At 42.4% G+C, this 18,144-nt stretch overlaps 4 protein-coding genes and 1 long non-coding RNA gene across 6 annotated transcripts; all 5 read right to left on the minus strand.

The window, feature by feature from the left end:
- Window positions 1-17: 17 nt before the first annotated feature.
- Window positions 18-2,356, minus strand: LOC145699516 (vacuolar protein sorting-associated protein 45-like). Its single transcript, XM_081776790.1, has 9 exons — window positions 2,063-2,356; window positions 1,824-2,023; window positions 1,590-1,783; window positions 1,221-1,548; window positions 1,010-1,111; window positions 763-965; window positions 486-668; window positions 364-448; window positions 18-318 (listed from the first exon to the last, which is right to left on the minus strand). The coding sequence occupies exons 1-9, from the start codon at window positions 2,338-2,340 to the stop codon at window positions 215-217; spliced, it is 1,677 nt and encodes a 558-aa protein (XP_081632916.1). The 5' UTR covers window positions 2,341-2,356; the 3' UTR covers window positions 18-214.
- A 32-nt stretch (window positions 2,357-2,388) lies between these two features.
- On the minus strand, window positions 2,389-7,270 carry LOC145697966 (glycogen debranching enzyme-like). Its single transcript, XM_081775173.1, has 4 exons — window positions 5,608-7,270; window positions 3,377-5,517; window positions 3,080-3,092; window positions 2,389-2,939 (listed from the first exon to the last, which is right to left on the minus strand). Exons 1-4 carry the CDS (start codon window positions 7,247-7,249, stop codon window positions 2,521-2,523), a joined length of 4,215 nt encoding a protein of 1,404 aa, XP_081631299.1. The 5' UTR covers window positions 7,250-7,270; the 3' UTR covers window positions 2,389-2,520.
- Window position 7,271: 1 nt separating this feature from the next.
- LOC145699521 (uncharacterized) lies at window positions 7,272-8,204 on the minus strand. The gene is made up of 2 exons (XM_081776797.1): window positions 7,957-8,204; window positions 7,272-7,914 (listed from the first exon to the last, which is right to left on the minus strand). The coding sequence occupies exons 1-2, from the start codon at window positions 8,177-8,179 to the stop codon at window positions 7,322-7,324; spliced, it is 816 nt and encodes a 271-aa protein (XP_081632923.1). The 5' UTR covers window positions 8,180-8,204; the 3' UTR covers window positions 7,272-7,321.
- Window positions 8,205-8,293: 89 nt separating this feature from the next.
- LOC145699517 (cAMP-dependent protein kinase catalytic subunit-like) lies at window positions 8,294-11,469 on the minus strand. Of its 2 annotated transcripts, none has more exons than XM_081776791.1 (10): window positions 11,369-11,469; window positions 10,988-11,317; window positions 10,381-10,404; window positions 10,142-10,308; window positions 10,008-10,084; window positions 9,816-9,965; window positions 9,598-9,771; window positions 9,363-9,553; window positions 9,160-9,315; window positions 8,294-9,119 (listed from the first exon to the last, which is right to left on the minus strand). In XM_081776791.1, exons 1-10 carry the CDS (start codon window positions 11,423-11,425, stop codon window positions 9,063-9,065), a joined length of 1,383 nt encoding a protein of 460 aa, XP_081632917.1. In that variant the 5' UTR covers window positions 11,426-11,469; the 3' UTR covers window positions 8,294-9,062. The 2 variants fall into 2 exon arrangements, with proteins under 2 accessions (XP_081632917.1, XP_081632918.1); XM_081776792.1 differs by having other exon boundaries at window positions 10,381-10,406; window positions 10,987-11,329; window positions 11,369-11,440.
- On the minus strand, window positions 11,465-12,921 carry LOC145699522 (uncharacterized). Its single transcript, XR_014134032.1, has 4 exons — window positions 12,380-12,921; window positions 12,142-12,234; window positions 11,829-11,980; window positions 11,465-11,590 (listed from the first exon to the last, which is right to left on the minus strand). It is a non-coding gene; the product is annotated as an uncharacterized LOC145699522 (long non-coding RNA).
- Window positions 12,922-18,144: the final 5,223 nt, after the last annotated feature.

Raw genomic sequence — 18,144 nt, forward strand, 5'->3', positions numbered from 1 at the left:
GTTTTTTTCTCCAACGCAAACAAACTAGTTTTTTCGTTATACAAATAGTAGGTAAATACAACACAGTAAGAAAAGGGAAAAATGGGAACGGACTTACTGGTTAAAAATTGCACGGAGCACAGAAATGAAGAAATGACGGTGACTGGATAAACTTTTGAAGAAACTTGTAAATATAAATGAGAAAATTGGAAAAAATGCTGAACAGTACGACTTCTTAGACAGTTTGTGGCGATGTGGAAGGGTTTGATTGGACTATTTGGGATAAGAAAAGACGGGAGTTCAGCATCGATGAGCCGCCAATAGTTATCCGCGAGTTGCCTAATGAAACGCTTTTTTTAATTGAAAATGGGGTTATTATTTTACCTGCGAGCTCCTTATTCAATTTATAAATATGAAAAGACTCCTCGTACGTCACTCCTCCAATGATAAAGCAAATCACATCGCGCGACTGAAACATAAGCAATAAAGAAATTCTCAATAGTTACCGATGCTGCCTGAGGATTGGGCCCGTAACTTTTCAAGCGATTATCCGGGCGACCTTTGGCGACGTTTTCCAAAATGTCACGAAAGGGGGGAACATGCTGCGTGTAAATATTCTCAACGCCTTGGACGCCACGGAAGAGCTTTTTCGCAGCGCCCAGGACTTTCTCACTGGATGACTCGCCGATCTGAATTTTGGTTATTCATTTATTCAAAACAGGCCGTATTGGAAATTAACAATTCAGTATCGAATATACCATGCTCGTAAGGTTAGTAACGCACCTGTATGCCCGAAGAATAGTCCCTTATTCCTCTGATGTTAGAATCAAACTCCGTCCTGTTGATTTGTTTTGCTTGGCAAGCAGAGGCAGAAAGGCTTCTCAAAGTTTGCTCGTTAGCTGAGCCGAATTTCAGCGCAAAAAGAGCGACAACTCGTAAAATGGCGCTGGCATTTACATCTTTATCCTCGATCAGGTCTCGTATGCCTACAAAAGAGGATCATCCCAAAAGCACTTGGAAATGCTCTTACTTTGAGTAATTTCTGCTAGATCATCCGAAGCGCAGATATTTTGCTCTACTTCTGATACTTGCAGCAACTTGTGTCTTCCCACCCGCTTTGAAAGCTCCTCAACTATCAAAAGATAACTTACTGTAACAGAACTTACTACATCTAATAAGGGACCCTCATTTGAGGTTCGAGTTACTTACAAGTCTTTATCCCAAAATACAGTATTGCTTACCTAATACAACATGCTTGTTGACTGTCCCTGACTGTTTCTTGAACGCTGGATAGTTCTCGACAAAAGTCTTCATATCTTGAATCGAGTCAACTTTCTGATTGATCTGTTTTTGTCTGGTAAAGTCTTCGACCATCTTCTTGATGTTCTGCCCGATCTCGCCAAAGTTCAAATACAAATTGTTCGCGTAAAAGTCGTCGCTATCCGCGGTGATCATAATTTTCTGCAGTTCTTTTGGAACCCCACTGATTCCAGTCAAATCAATGCAATTATTTGTCAAGGTCAGAATTTCGTGCAACATCGCCTCATACGTCCATTGCATAAGCAGGGGCTAAACAAACAACTGTGGAAATAACGAAAGAAAGTTAGTACCGTGGCAGCATCATCACGGCGATCGAGAATGACCAGAGTTACGTCATTTTTTCCTGCTTGTTGAAAGAGCTCCCGTTCGCGGGAAACGTTCGATGTTAGACGCTCGCAGACTCGGAGACAGTTATTCGAGGATTTTGAGTATTTGATGGCGGTTGGGTAGCGACGGATGGAAAGTAAGAGAGCCATCAATCCATCTGAAATTTGCTTAGGCGACTTGCTCGCTTCCGATTTTACCTGTAATTCGACGAAGATCGATTTCTCCAATTTGAGAAGAGCTCATTTTCGCCACTGGAATGTTGTAAAGATGAGCACCGTACGGCTGGTAATCGGCGAAAATCTCTTGAACCGTGTGGACAACTTCATTTGAATCTGCTTCAGCGAGTTCTTTCAGGTTCTGACGGTCGATGGTCGAGGAGAAGAAGATGTGATAGTTCCTATTTTAGATGAAACGCTGATTGTAAAAATGGACATACTTATATGCAGGGGATCTGAGTTCTTTAATCAAAAGTCCAAAGTTTTCTTGCGTCGGTCGAACGAACACAATCGCCACCACCTGACTCATATTTGAACGGGCACTTCCATCGAGTCGCTCAAAAAGATAGACTTCATGTTTCAACAAGTCCGACTGACTGAAGGCCATGGAAACGATTTTAGTTGTTTCAGCATCGAGAATGAGCGTTTTGATTTGATCCTTTCCCGATTTTTCGATGAGGGAAAGGATGTACTCCCGCACGGCTTTTAGGCAATCCATTGAGACTATTACGCCGATTTCTTAAATATCAATATTTGAAAATGAAAGTCACGTTGATTATTTTATTCGAATTTTAACAGAAAATGTAGGTAACAGAAAACGAAAGATTGAACTGCAGTAGAGCATGATTTTTTAAAATAAATATCGAAAAAGTTAAATAGATGATTGATAAGAGGATTATTACTTGTGCATTTGCGAAGCAAAATCGATAAGTGTAGCAGTGGACCAGGCCTGAATCGGACACGATCCAGGGCAATCGGCTCCATTCTCATTCTGCAACTCTGGAAGTCCCATCCAAGGCGATGCGAAAATATGATCGTCGTGAGCAGCAAGAGCTTCGTTGCCAAAATTTAGGCCGAATTTCTCTCCCGCGCGAAGAAAGTATCCAAGTGGCCAAACCCAGGACGGTCCATTATGATAATTGGCGCCTTTGGCGGTCGAAGGGTCGAGTGAGTCGTCGGAGAAATAACTTGGTCGGTAGTTGTCGTCTTCGGGAGATAAAGTTCGGAGACCAAGGCCGCTTTTAAGCTTTTCGTGGACGGTAGAGAGGGCGACAATGGCATTTTCCGGGGAAACAAGAGCTGGAGCAACGGCTAGGGCTGATAAAGGGTATCAGATGTTCTCAAGAATGTATTTAAGAGGGGGGTCGTCAATATGGATTTTCGGGGGAGATGAAAATCTTACTTCTACATATAGTGTGCATATGAATAATATATTTTTGGAATCTACAGATCCTGACGAGTCTGTTGAGACTAAAATTATTTAATAAAAAAAAGTTTCAGGGGGTAAAATCGATGAATTTTTGAAAAAAAATGACCGTTTTTGGTGAATTTTCGCGAAATGGCTCTACTTTGGCGGCATTTTTAACCGATTTTTTCTGACCAATATTTTTTCTCGTTTGCGCCGGTCGAATTTTACAACCCTTTTCTTTCCACCTTACAATTTTATTTTTTTCTATCCTATCAGGTTTTCCCGCATTTTTTGGTCAAGAGCAACCCCGATATTGACGACCTCCCCTTAAAAAAGGAATCGGTACCGTTCCTATGGGAAAGTTGCATCGTAGTTGACTGTCTGCTCCAGGAACAGAGCTTTGGTAAGTATCACCATAGAACGAGTCAGAAACGCCAAACTGGATGAAGAAACATTTCTCAAAATTGTTCCTAATTCTATTCGCCCAGTCAAACCAAGTCATCATAGCACCATCGCATTCAACACCAGCGTGTGGATAAAGCCCATCCTCGTGCATTTTATGGAGCCACGCAACGACGGCAAAACAAAGTCCGACAATTTCAACCGGAGCTCCATCCCTTGGTGTCGAAGGATACCCTCGGTTTCCAGCGAGATCGGACTCGCCCATTTTATCCATCCAAGTGCCACAATTCCAGCGATTTCCGCCCATTGGAAAGCCGGTTTTTCTATCGACTTTTGTTCGAACATGAAACCCTTCTTGTTTCATTTGCATGTCAATTTGCGGACCAGCATTTCTCTCCACGAAATCGATCCCGTCCACATGTCGCTGAAGTATTTGTTGGACCAGTTCTTGGACCTCGAATTCCGGACCGTTTTCAAGGTCTAATGGAGCATCATCATCAGCGTAGCAAAGCCGGACTTTTCTGGTGAGAATATCGGTCAGTCCAGCATTGAAAATGTCCTTGATCGAATGAAGCCAGAACCATGTTGCATCGCGACAGTTGTATCGAGAAACTTTCCCTTCTCCAAGAAGATTTGGAATGAGACCGTGCCGGAGAGTCGTACCAAAAGCTTTGATCACTTCCCAGGCTTCTTCCAAGCGACCAGTAACAATCAGCGTTCCTTTCAGGGCGATAAGAGAGTCTCTTCCCCAGCATCGCCAAATTCCTTCTGCGAAATGAGGAAGCCCAGCGGCCATGGAGCATTTCTTCTCGCCTTTGTCAATAGGATACGTGGCTCCGCGAACATTTCCATGAATAGCAACAGTAGCGATTGAGGAATATCTTGTGAATCGCGTTTCGCGAATCCACTCCGGAAATCGTCCAAGAACTTCATCAAAGAGTGCTTCAGTTATGTTCTGGAGGAATTTTAGATGGATTTTCGGCACGAATGCTTTTGGGACAATCCGCAGTGGTTCAAAAAGCTCATGCAGATGATTCTTGAGTGCTTGATTGTCGATTCTATTGATCAAGTAGTCGACAAGCCAAGTTCCTTCGCTCATGTTTTGCGCTAGTGGCTTCCAATCGCTTGGAATCGACTGCGATTGCTCGAGTAAGAACTGATAGAGTCCGGCAAAGCCAGCGTAGGGGAATTCTCCATGACCAGGAAGATTGTAAACGCCGTGTTGTTCTCCCTTGTTGGACATTTCTTCTTTCTTGCAGCTGAAAAGGATTTGATTCAAGTCAAGAAGCGTGAGTTGATCAAGAACTTCTTGGCTTACTGACGGAGAGTTAGCCAAGTTGCTGCATTTCGAAAGCTTCTCAGTTTCCTCGGAAGGCACTCGTCCTGTTAGAACTATCACGGCTCCAGCTGCTAGCGTGATGGAATAAGAGCAGGGAGAGGTTTTTTCAATAAATGAACAGGTTTCCAGATCGACATTTTCTTCAGTGAAGTATTCGGCAGAGAGGCCATTGATGATCTCCTCATCATTTGTGAAATTTTCGTCTTTGAAGGTTAGTCTTGAATGGAGGCGGACCTTGATGTTTTCCAGAGTCGTGTTAAGGGTGATTGTTTGAGAAGAAAGTGGCGAGTTCTTGTCGTAGATATTTCCTGAAACTAGAATATACTCGCGCCTGTTTTCTGGGTCCCGTCGAGTGATAACGCAGGCATTTTCTCTGCATTCTAGGTTGATTAAATTTGCACCAGAGCTGCTCATTTCTTTGCGAATATCGTTGAGCGCTCGACGCGGAAAGTTTGAAGAGGATTTGGTCGAGTATCTTCTTGTTTCGTTGACGATATTGACATGCTTTGGAACTAATTGATCGTAGAAGTAATTGGAACCGACTGGGCTGGCGGAAAAGGAAGCGATAGCAGCTGTCGTGAGGAATGACTCGATCGGACGACTTTCGTATAAGCTCGGGTTGTCGTGAGATGCATCCATTAGGAGACCAGGAGCGAGCTTTGAGATTTCACGGGTGGATTCCAGCGATGCAATTGGCATGCCGCAGAAGGCACGGATTGTTTGACAGTAGTCGCCATTGTTGTGCGCTAGATTTGAAATTAGGTTAGGGTTGAGATAAGGGTAAGGCTTTGGAAATTGATTGAGATCATTGATTGAGGATTGAAAATTTTGCTTACATTGCAGTGCTTCTCTGATCAAATAATCAAGTCCAAGTTGAGAGACAAACTGATCATCCTGCTCCTTGGACGCAGTAAAGAGCTCAGCGATGACGACAACATCCTTATTTTCATCTCTGGCGCAGTGCAGGAAGAACTCCGCGACGTTGAGCGGCGTTGAGTGACAATTATCGATTCTAATCGCCGATCCGTGACGTGCCAGCCAGCGAGTGTACTCTTCCATCCGTTTCCAGAGGACGGGGCAGTGTTCAGGCCCATCGCCGTAATTGAGTTTGATCGAATCATCCCAAGCGCACAGCTCGCGTCGCAGATAAACGTCACATTCCGGATCGCCAGCGAAGTTTTTCAATGGATTCCAATTCATTACCCATCCGTTGTGCGCTAGAACATTTTTTCGCTTTTCAACGTCTTCCATGATCACTTCTGGGCTGATAGTTGAATCGAGACAATAAAAATAACGAGGGCAGAGTGGATTTTCAACGGTTATTGGACCCTTCTTCGGACCGTTTTGATCGAGTCTTTCGTAACGCACCGTTCCGAGAGTGCCATTCACAGCGCTATTTAAATGCTCGAGCATTTTATCTTCCTCGATTTCATTCAACCAGTCAATTGTGATTTTGAAGTGAGCCAAGGCTTCTTCCGGTCGCAATTCCCTCGCTTTTATAAGATTTCCAACTCGACTAACTTCATCTCCAAAATCCACTTTTCTTGCAAATTTCTCGCCACGCGCCCATTTCGATTCAAGGGATAGGTTTTTCGGCTTTTCGGGAACTGGAATAGGCGAATTTAAAAAGGCAGAAATAGCTTGTTTGAACCGGAGAACTTCAGATTCGACATCGCACTGATAAAATTGATAAAGTAGAAGGCCACGAAGACGGGAGAGGATCAGCTCTCCTAGTTTCTGTAAATCAGTTTCTGAATGAATTTCAGCCTCGGATTCCGAAAGCTCATTAGAAATAGCTCGAAGTTCATGATCGATGAAATAAGCAGGGATGAGATGAAGTGAATTGAAGAGATTGTAGCCGATTTCCGGATTGCTTTTGACCCACTCAGAATTCGTCGCGGTGTGATTCCAGACAGCATCGTGGACAAATTTGAAAGATGAGGTTTTGAGAAATTCTTCGAGTTCTTTTTGCTCGACGTTGAACGATGGCTCTAATTGCAACTGATCTGCGATTGAATAGGGACTTTTGCTCGACCCGATCTTTTGCAAGGGCGTAAAATGAACAGCATCGTAGCCTAGCTCTTCTACACGATCGAACACGCCGCCCCACTCGGAAAACTGCCCCATCAACTTGGGCATCAAAGTAACGACAGAAGAAGCTTCGAAGGTTTTAGGGGGCGCGATTTTCAAATAACCGGTCAGTTGGCTTTCTCCATGCTCGTCTATGACGGAAAATTTGTAACTCCCATGACGGCTGGGTCGAAAAACGGCGAAATGATCGTACGCTGACTTCCAAACCGGTGGAGATTTCTGCCATTCTAGCGGGCGGAGCTTTCGGTCCGGCGTGTTTTCATCAACTTCGATAAAGATGCCAACTTTTTTGGAAAACAAAACGGATGAAACACAGAGGGCAACGTCGACTTCGATGTCAAGTATGAAGAGATTCGATTTGACGCGCGTTAGATCCAACCATCTCATACTAGAAAGAAGAGAAAATCAATTTTGTTTTTTGGTATTTTGTGACATGAAAGACATTTAAAAATGGGCAGTTCAACGCTCCGTTTTCACGGAAGGAGGGGCTGATGATGGTGGTGCTCCGAAAGGAGGCATTCCAGGCGGCATTCCTGGCATTCCCGGCATCATCGGTGGCATTCCAGGAGGCATGCCAGGCATTCCCGGCGGCATCATCCCTGGAGGCAGGCGAGGAGGCATCATACCAGGCGGCATTCGTGGCGGCATTTGCCCGGATGGCATCGACGGCATAATCGGCGGTGCTCTTCCTGGTGAAGTTTTGGGAATAACAGGAGGTGGACCTGATCCTATGGATCTTGGAATGATTGGCGGTGGAAGGCTTTTCTTTCCAGTCTTCACTTCTTCTTGGTAAATTTTCCATGTTTCTTCGACGAAGCCGTAGTTGAAGTACTCGCTCAAGTTCGCACCCTTCAGCCTCCATGGTTTTTCGGGAAGGGATTCGACGATGACATCAATAACGGCTTTCCCATCAATGTCTCCTTTTGTATTCAGATCGATCCCTTTTACGGCATCTTTTTCCTTATTTTCCGCATCGCCATTTTCTACCGCTTTCGCACCATTTTCTTCCGAGTCTTTTTTCTTATCTGATATTTGCAGTGGGTTTTCATCGCCTAAATGGCCCTGTAGTTGATCAATTTAATGAGAAAATATACCTATTTGGACATTTATATCGTCTGAATCGTCAGAGTCATAATCTGATTCGGCATTTCTTGAGTCTTGTGAAGATTTCAGCTCTCCGGATTCTAGCGTCGACGCTTCTTGTTCTTGTGAGGGCATTTCTACATCACCGTTTCCAGTGGCTTGCGCTTCGTTTTGCGCTTGTTCCTCTTCATAACCTGGCGCATGAACTATTTCTATATTATCATCAACATCCATTCTAGCGCTTGCTATTAAGAGACTTGCTTTATGAGAGCTTCAGTATTTTTTTTATTTATTTCAGTATTTTTGTCAAAACACTCAACTGTGAAGCTTTTGATCACATGCAGAAACATAGAGATAGAAAAAAATAAGATACAGACAAATCCAATTTCAAAAATTCATTATTGAAATTGAGATTTTTTAAAAAACTTGTAAGCAACTGTAATGTGAAGTAAAGTAGTAAGGCATTGAAGTAGATATTCAAGAAGCTGCGGCTCAATCGTTTTCAAATTCGAAAAAGGGATTTTAATGGGGTTGATAAGAGATTTTCGGGGGATTGATAAGAAAAGAAAGAACGCTAAGGCGCGCAAACGAGAACATTTGAAGACATTGCCAAAATCGAGACGGTAGTTTCGAGTTTAAGGGGCTAGATAAGAAAGAAATCGGTGGCTTCCCAAGAACCAGGTGGAGAAAATCAGGGGCAAAAAAAGTGAACAAATTTCAGGTTTTCTTGTTTGAGGGGGTGGTTGTGCTTTTCGGGAACTTGGAGGAATGAAATCGGCGATAAAGTCCGTTTTAGAGGTGAATACTTGAATTTTGACGGGCTTGTCAATCAGAGGTTTTTGTCTGCGTTGATGAAAGAAAATTGAGAAAAGTATAGATGCATCAGAAAAGGCGCGGGTTTCATTGTTGATCGCAATTTGGTGACTTTGATAAGAAATGCTTTTTAGCTTTTTTGAACTTGCTTTTTGATGTTGATGTTTTGGACTTTGATTTGGACTGGGTTTCTTCAAATCTACAGCATTTCAATTGAATTTTCAATTCCAGGAGTTTTCGCATTTGTGAATGTGCAGAAAGTTTTTTGATCGTGTTGGACTCGCTGCTTTTTTTACATTTGACTTCAGGGAGAAGTGGAGAAAAGTCGATCCGAGCAAAATTTGAAGTCTCCAAATTGCGCCTTCGAATTGTTAAGAAAGGAAATAAAATTAAGGGTGTACCTGGACATCGGCTTCATTGAGAATCTCATGAGGCTGAATTTCCTCTTCGGGATCGTACTCTTCAAAATTCGCAGGATCGCCAGGGTGCATTACGTAAGGTATAATCGGTGGAATCAGCCGCTTTTCCAAAACATCGTCCCAGTTTATCGATGAAAACTAAAAGAACAAATGTTGGAAGATGGCCCGGAAAATGATGGACTTACCCATTGATGATTCTTGACATCAGCTGCACCTTCGCGCATATTCCCGAGTCGGTATGTTCGATCTCGCTTTAAAAGGCCTCTTATGATTTGAGTGGCGTTGACGGACAAATAAAACGGGAAGTTGACCTCGCCGCGGACGATGTTTTCGTAGACTTCGAACACATGATTCCCGCCAAAGGGAACTTCGCCCACTAAAAATTTGTGAATAAAAGAAATCGAAAAAGTCCGAACGAACCTAGCATTTCATGAATTAAGATTCCAAGACTCCACCAGTCGACCGCTTTTCCGTGGCCAGAATTGAGAATCACTTCTGGCGAAAGATATTCAGGCGTTCCACAGAGCGTCCAAGTTCGATCTCGAATTCGCTTCGCAAATCCAAAATCTGTCAGTTTGATGTGCCCATCTACATCTAAAAGAAAGACAGTAGATTTGTTGTTTTTCTAGCCTTCTTACTGATCAGGACATTCTCGGGCTTCAAATCGCGGTAGACGATGTTCTCGGCGTGGAGGTAAGTGAAGGCGCATACGATTTCGGCGGCGTAGAAGCGAGCTCTGTTTTCGTCAAAACGACCCTCGTTTCGTAAATGAGTGAAGAGCTCTCCTCCTGAAAACGGGGTAAGAAACTAGTGTGATGTTTCGATTTTACCTGGAATATATTCCATAAGCAAATAAAGGTGAATATTATCTCTCGTTGTCCAAAGCAAATTCACAATAAATGGAGAGCTAGAAAGCTGATAAAGAATTGGTGGGGAAGAAGTGTTACAAGTAAAGTAACTTTACCTAATTGAACTGAGGATTTGACGCTCTGAAATAACGTGGCTGACTTGTCGGAGGTTTATCACTTGAAGAATGCGCATTTTCTTGAGCGCGTAGTACGAATTCGAGCTTCCACGGCGCTTGACCAGTTCTACTCGGCCGAAAGTGCCAGCTCCGACCGTCGTTAAAATCTGAACAACATAAACTATTGAAATTTTCAAGACTAAGGAAGGTTAGGGTTATGTTTTATAAAAAGTTTTTACCTCAACTTGGCTGAGAGAAAATCCATTACTGATGAATTACCATAAGAATTTTTTGGACGAAAAAAAATTTTTTGAGATAATGGCATATTCTGAAAGCCCATAAAAAATTAGACAGAATCACCAAATTCTAGGGCCATGTGACGTCATTATGACGTCATCCGGCTCATTTCAAAATTTTATCTTTGGAACGCTTTTTAGAGCCAAAAACATCTTTGAATCCTTATTTTCTCAGCGGATTCGGATTCCTCGTGAAAAAATACGTGGGGACCCGGGCTCAAACCATCATTACCAACCGGTTCTAGTGTCCGGTAATTTTCGAAACCGGTCGGTTCGATAAATTAACCTCGGGTCCCCACGTAATTTTTCCTGCCTAACAACATGCTATAAGCAGAAAAATATATTTCCAACGATAACCGCCTCAAAAAGCGTTCCAAAGTCTCATGAATTTGGAGCCTTTTCGGACAATTATTAATCATAAATGACGTCATAATGACGTCATTGAGCCCTAGAAATTTGGGGATCGACGTATTTTGACATGGGCTTTCAGAATATGCCATTATCTCAAAAAATTTTTTTTCGGCCAAAAAATTCTTATGGTAATTCATCTACTGTTCGGATCGGGAACTCTCGAATCTTGAGAAGGAGAAGTTGAGATGTTTGTTTGTCCGAGCATCTGCTCTTGCGTACTCTCGGCTGTCAGTTGAGTGCGATCGAGAGTCATGTTGGCAAAGCGCTCGGAACAGTCCGATTGCGATAAGTTGCTACAGGCAGAAGTCGTCGGTGAAGAGTGTCTCTGAGGCGGTCTCTGCGAGCTCGAGCTCGTTTTTTCGAGGTTGGGGCCGCTTAGAACTTCGAAATCTGGCGAAGAAGAGGCTCGATTGGGATTGTGGCGTCCGTGGAGCTTCGACATGTCGCTTTCTGCTGCTTCGAGCATATCCTAGAGTTCGCTCTTGAAGAGGATTTTGACTTTTTGAGAAAAAGCTCTTACCTTTCTTGTTCCATTGACGGTGACAATGGCTTGAGCAGGAGCATTATCTCTTTCCATCTTCGTGCATTTCTGAATGGGCGAGATTTAAGACGAGAATTCGAGAATAATTTGTCAGAATTTGGAAGGCACAGAAAATCTGAAGAGTTCGACAGAAGAAATGACTGATGAAAATGGTGACTTTTTTCGTCTTTTGAAGAATTTCTTTTTTCCCTGTTGGATTCTCTGAAAGAAAAATATAATAAATTTGATAAAATCTTCTTTTTGAGGAAATGAAAGTTAAAATAGAGCGAAGCTGAAATTCTTTGTTTTCCGAGCAATTTTCCTTTTAGCGAATGGGCGCGCCGCTTTTCCAGAAACAATAAATGGAAATTGCTAAAGTTAAAAAGTGAAGAAATCTAATAATATAAGTGGCGAGCTAAAAATAAACCGGTTGGGCTAATTTGGCGAGAGATGAACTTACCAGGAAAGTCGAAAACATTCATCAAAAGCTCGATCTTCTTCTCCTTCTTAATCCTTGTTGAAATCATCGGCAAAATCGGCTATCTATTCCGGTGGAGTACCAATCTTCATCCGTGATCATCCGGTGTTGCACCTGCTTTGGCTCTAATCCCGCTAAAGATTAGCGTTAGTATTATTGATCCCTCTCTTTCTTTCTCTCTATTACACATTCTATCGAGCAACAAACATGTCCACGCTGAAGTCTGCTCAATAATTCAGCGTTTAAAATATGAAAGAACTGATTCTTTCAACTAAAATAACTTATAGACACTCACCTGCAAGTAGACCAATCCATCAATTAAAAGATGGCTTGTGCAATCGCTGGAAATGGGATGGAAGGGTCGGTCAGGCGTTCGATCGGCCGTGGACTAGAGGAATTTATTATTCATTGAAGTGTCTCCCGTATTCATTAATATCGAATGAGCTACAAGATTCAGACAAGTTGGGAAGTGGATTCTGGCTTGAGCGCGGTGCTTGAAAATGCCCGGAAACTCAAATTTTTGAAGTACTCACGAGTTGAAATTCGAAATGAGAATCTCAAATTTTACACAATCGTCTGGATCGCTACCGACAGCCAGATTAGTATCCCTGCTCTTGCAATTGAACTGCTGTTTCCGAGAAGACATCTCCACCAAGGACGCGTGACAGATCCAAACTGGACACCGTGAAAGGTTTTTCTCGCTGGTTTACGAGGCCTCGGCCGCCGGAATGGCTACATTTGGGGCTAATTAACAAAAGTGAATTGACGTCACGAGATTATGTTATTTAAAGCTCCTGTCCTGTGAATTTATTTTCGCCGAATGGGCCGCCGTTTTTATTGTTTTAATCTTCCTTGATGTCGTCTCTTGGATTCTTCTTGTCGTACTCGGGGTTGTACTCTCTGCTAATAATAACGAGGAGTGGCCTCTCTCTGCACTTGTGGTCTCTGGAGGATTGCTGTTGTTGTTCTCCTTCTTCTTTTGCTCGTCGAATTTCGCACTTTTGCGAACAATTACTTCTGCCTCGGCAACGTCAGAGTAACCTTTCACCCGCGCTCTGATTTGGCTCTTGAAAAATTAATTCTACTGGGCTTAGCGCGATGCTATTCTTGGGAACACGCTCCCACAAATTTAGTGTCAGAAGGGGGTACTAAAAGCCAATTCCTGCATCGATAAACACCGCTGTCAGAAGTCGTGACGTTGCTCAAGTGCAGCCGCGAACTGGTCCGTCTTTTGGTGGGCTTTTCTTTTGCTTACCTCTCTTTGTAAACTTGGGAGATGAAAGCCCAAGTACCTAGTTGCTCTGGTGGAAATCTTCATGGCCAGCGCGTTGCCCAAACTCTCTGATGATTTAAACTTTACCTGGGTTCGTTTTTTGACGGGCGAGGAGGATAACTCAGCCGTATATAATGACTTGGTTATCCGCCCCACTGAATAGTATGATGAATTTTTATCGGCAGGCCAATTTAAACTTCGAATTTAAACGAAGAAATTAAACAAATGAACCCATCACCAAGTTATTTCTGGCGGCGGGAAATTGAACGTCGTCATTGCTTTTAAAAGAGCTCTTAAGGACTAATTCCATGGAAGAAAAAATGCTTGAATTTTGACACAAAGTGCACTTTGGATCAAATATTTATTCTTATGGCAAATCTCTCACGACCCTTACTCTTTGAGGTCGATTTTTAAGCTCTTTCCTGCGCAGCTCAAGTCGATATTTGTGTTTTCTACAGTCATAACATCTCTTGGGGAAGAAAAAATCAAAACAGGTCCTGCCATAATTGACAGAAAATCCGCATGCGAGATTGTAAGTGAGGCTGCCCAGAGTAGTTTCGGAGGCGAGGATTAATTGATTCCCAGTTCAAGTAGTGGATCAGCCACCTGAACACCCGGGCATCATCAATGGGCTAAGAACAATTCCTCGAGCGACTACAATAGTCCGCATCGCCTTATCTACTGTTTAATAGAGTGCTTGTATAATCAGAAACTTCAATAACTAATAATGGGTCAAACAAAGCGTCCACTTCGCCCGAGTTCACCCAAGTTCACTTGTAACAAAGCTTTTCTTCGATCTTGAAGCTGAAAAGTCTCTGAATTGTCCTCTGAAAGGAGCGGCGCTTTGCCGCATGACCATAAAAGTGTCGAACCCAAGTGCTGCGTTGATTACCAACTAAACATAACTATGTTGTCTTAAATGAACAAAGTAAAAGAGCGCTTTTATTCCTAGTGTCTTCAAAACTCATAAAACTATCCGTATTCAGAAAAATAAAATAAATGCGAAATATAAAATAATAATAAAATATTTTTAAGGATCTTCTCAAATCTTCATTTTCTATTTTCTTTCTTCATTTCCAGATTTCTTCCTTTCAATTTCATTTCCAGATTTCTCCCTTCTTCTTTCATTTCCAGATTTTTGAGTTTCTGGATTTGAGAAACCGTAAGATTGGGATTTGCAAAATCTTCTGGAGTTTTTCTAAAAACGGGTGTGGGCGGGGATGGGGACAGGCAGAGTCTGAAACCTCAAATAAGGCGGGAGACTCTGTCAGTTTGAAATCAGAAATTAGCGCCTAATCGAAGGGCTTCAGATTTTTAGTTGTAGCTGTATCTAGAGATGGATTCACATGCCCGAAGGGCTTCAGATTTTTAGTTGTAGCTGTATCTAGAGATGGATTCACATGCCCGAAGGGCTTCAGATTTTTAGTTGTAGCTGTATCTAGAGATGGATTCACATGCCCGAAGGGCTTCAGATTTTTAGTTGTAGCTGTATCTAGAGATGGATTCACATGCCCGAAGGGCTTCAGATTTTAGTTGTAGCTGTATCTAGAGATGGATTCACATGCCCGAAGGGCTTCAGATTTTTAGTTGTAGCTGTATCTAGAGATGGATTCACATGCCCGAAGGGCTTCAGATTTTTAGTTGTAGCTGTATCTAGAGATGGATTCACATGCCCGAAGGGCTTCAGATTTTTAGTTGTAGCTGTATCTAGAGATGGATTCACATGCCCGAAGGGCTTCAGATTTTTAGTTGTAGCTGTATCTAGAGATGGATTCACATGCCCGAAGGGCTTCAGAGGGCTTTTTTAGTTGTAGCTGTATCTAGAGATGGATTCACATGCCCGAAGGGCTTCAGATTTTTAGTTGTAGCTGTATCTAGAGATGGATTCACATGCCCGAAGGGCTTCAGATTTTAGTTGTAGCTGTATCTAGAGATGGATTCACATGCCCGAAGGGCTTCGATTTTAGTTGTAGCTGTATCTAGAGATGGATTCACATGCCCGAAGGGCTTCAGATTTTAGTTGTAGCTGTATCTAGAGATGGATTCACATGCCCGAAGGGCTTCAGATTTTTAGTTGTAGCTGTATCATGCCCGAAGCTTCAGATTTTTAGTTGTAGCTGTATCTAGAGACATGCCCGAAGGGCTTCAGATTTTTAGTTGTAGCTGTATCTAGAGATGGATTCACATGCCCGAAGGGCTTCAGATTTTTAGTTGTAGCTGTATCTAGAGATGGATTCACATGCCCGAAGGGCTTCAGATTTTTAGTTGTAGCTGTATCTAGAGATGGATTCACATGCCCGAAGGGCTTCAGATTTTTAGTTGTAGCTGTATCTAGAGATGGATTCACATGCCCGAAGGGCTTCAGATTTTTAGTTGTAGCTGTATCTAGAGATGGATTCACATGCCCGAAGGGCTTCAGATTTTTAGTTGTAGCTGTATCTAGAGATGGATTCACATGCCCGAAGGGCTTCAGATTTTTAGTTGTAGCTGTATCTAGAGATGGATTCACATGCCCGAAGGGCTTCAGATTTTAGTTGTAGCTGTATCTAGAGATGGATTCACATGCCCGAAGGGCTTCAGATTTTAGTTGTAGCTGTATCTAGAGATGGATTCACATGCCCGAAGGGCTTCAGATTTTAGTTGTAGCTGTATCTAGAGATGGATTCACATGCCCGAAGGGCTTCAGATTTTTAGTTGTAGCTGTATCTAGAGATGGATTCACATGCCCGAAGGGCTTCAGATTTTTAGTTGTAGCTGTATCTAGAGATGGATTCACATGCCCGAAGGGCTTCAGATTTTTAGTTGTAGCTGTATCTAGAGATGGATTCACATGCCCGAAGGGCTTCAGATTTTTAGTTGTAGCTGTATCTAGAGATGGATTCACATGCCCGAAGGGCTTCAGATTTTAGTTGTAGCTGTATCTAGAGATGGATTCACATGCCCGAAGGGCTTCAGATTTTAGTTGTAGCTGTATCTAGAGATGGATTCACATGCCCGAAGGGCTTCAGATTTTTAGTTGTAGCTGTATCTAGAGATGGATTCACATGCCCGAAGGGCTTCAGATTTTAGTTGTAGCTGTATCTAGAGATGGATTCACATGCCCGAAGGGCTTCAGATTTTTAGTTGTAGCTGTATCTAGAGATGGATTCACATGCCCGAAGTCGATTTTAGTTGTTCTAGAGATGGAAAGGGCTTCAGGTTTTAGTAAGATAATTCCTTGAAACTTCTCCATGAAGGAACAACCATTTTAATTTTTATCTAATTTGGACTATTCGTTCGGAAGCTGAAAAGTCCTTAAGTGCAGTGGAATGACACCGGCTTCGTGTTGAAACACGGGGCGAGGTACCAACCAGCGACTACCAACTACTGTATTTGATTATACATCGACAACACCAACGTTCCTTGTTATCTATTTCCTGAAAAACTGACAAAAGTCGGAAACAATAAATCGCTTTGTCTATCAATTTATTACTGTTTCTCCAGATAAAGAAATTATGGTCTCGTCTCAGAAACAAATAACTTTTCGATAAATTGATTGATCCACGATTTCAACTCTTCCTGAAAAGAAATTGACACGCTAAGGCAAAACAAAAAGTATATTTTACCGGCCGATCATTTTCCCTGTCGATGAATTTTACTGTTCATAAATTTTATAAAATTATAATTTATACGCCAAAAAACCATTGCAATTTCCGCTTTTTTCAAATTGAAATCAAGGAAGAGATTTTCTCCTCAATTTCAAAAAAGAAAAAGATCTCAAATCGATCAATCAAAAATTTTCGGAAGAAGGCTCGTTTGAAAGTTGTTATTTATAAGATGTTTATTTGTTCCTTGTTTTAGCAGTTTATTATGTTGTTGGTGATTGCGTGTTACAAAATAGTAGTTTCAAGTCCGTTTCGGGTCACTATTTACAGATCATTTTTAAAAATAAAATAAAGTTATTTGTCCTAAAACGGCGAGTTGCTATTGCTGTACAGGCGAAAGACGCAAATAGAAAATTCAAAATGGAGAAATCGTGAAATTTGAAAGTGAAAAATAAAATAACTCGTCTCAAGAATTGAAACGGAAATACAGAAGAGTTGAACTTGAGGTGATGCTAGATTGTATTGAGCGAAAGAAAAACGCGCCGCCTCCTCTGCGCTCGTTTGCATAGATGGGTTAAGCTTAACCCTCCAGGACCAGGGCTCAAAGCGGCGCTCTCCTTGGTCTAGAATTTGTTTAAGTAGAAGGAAGGAACTAGACACAGTACTGCATCAGGAAGTTACTGATCGAAGTTGGACTGTTGGGCCACTCGCGGGCTCAGAATTCGTTTAACTTTTTATTAATTAATCAATTATTAGCGTGTTAGTGATCAAAGGCAGTTACTGGCTGCAAAAGAGGTAATGTCAGCTGTACAATCAGAGTATGCGTAGGTGTGTGTGAGCGGGCTTGGACTCTCTTTTTCTAAATAAATAGACCAACCGGTTGGGTGGCCGGTCGGCTGGGCGGTTTAGGCACACACAGCTGCGAAAATGAATCGAAATGCTGTTTCCAAATTTGGCACAAATCAAAATCAAACGTTTTCAGACCCCCTTCTTTCTTCCAAGCCTTCCAAGCAGTTACAGTGCGCAATCCTCCATCAGAACCCGAAGACGAGTCCTTTTCAAGGAGCCACAGTAGTGGACTGTCTAAAAGACAGATTTTCTAGTAGACAAGCTGTCTAGAAGACATTCATGCTCGAAACGCTTGAATAGATTTTAGGGCAGTCTTGAGGATTTTAAAATTAAAGCTGATGAAAGATTTTGAGCGCGCGTTGCACAAAGGAAGGATCCGTTAGTGCGAGTCTTGTATTGTAATGGTGACAATAAGGGCGTTACTGAAGCGATTCGGAATAAGTTAAAAGCGAGAGTTGAAAGTCGAATAAATGCGAAAATTGAAGGGTAAGATTCTAAATATATTAAAACTTTCGGCGGCGCTCTCAAAGCTCGTCGCTTTCCTCCATTGTGTAGCGATTCCAGAGGTTGTACCACTGCTGCTGCAGCCGCG

The sequence above is a fragment of the Oikopleura dioica genome, chromosome 2 (assembly GCF_907165135.1).
Source record: "Oikopleura dioica chromosome 2, OKI2018_I68_1.0, whole genome shotgun sequence".
NCBI classification, from domain to species: Eukaryota; Metazoa; Chordata; class Appendicularia; order Copelata; family Oikopleuridae; genus Oikopleura; species Oikopleura dioica.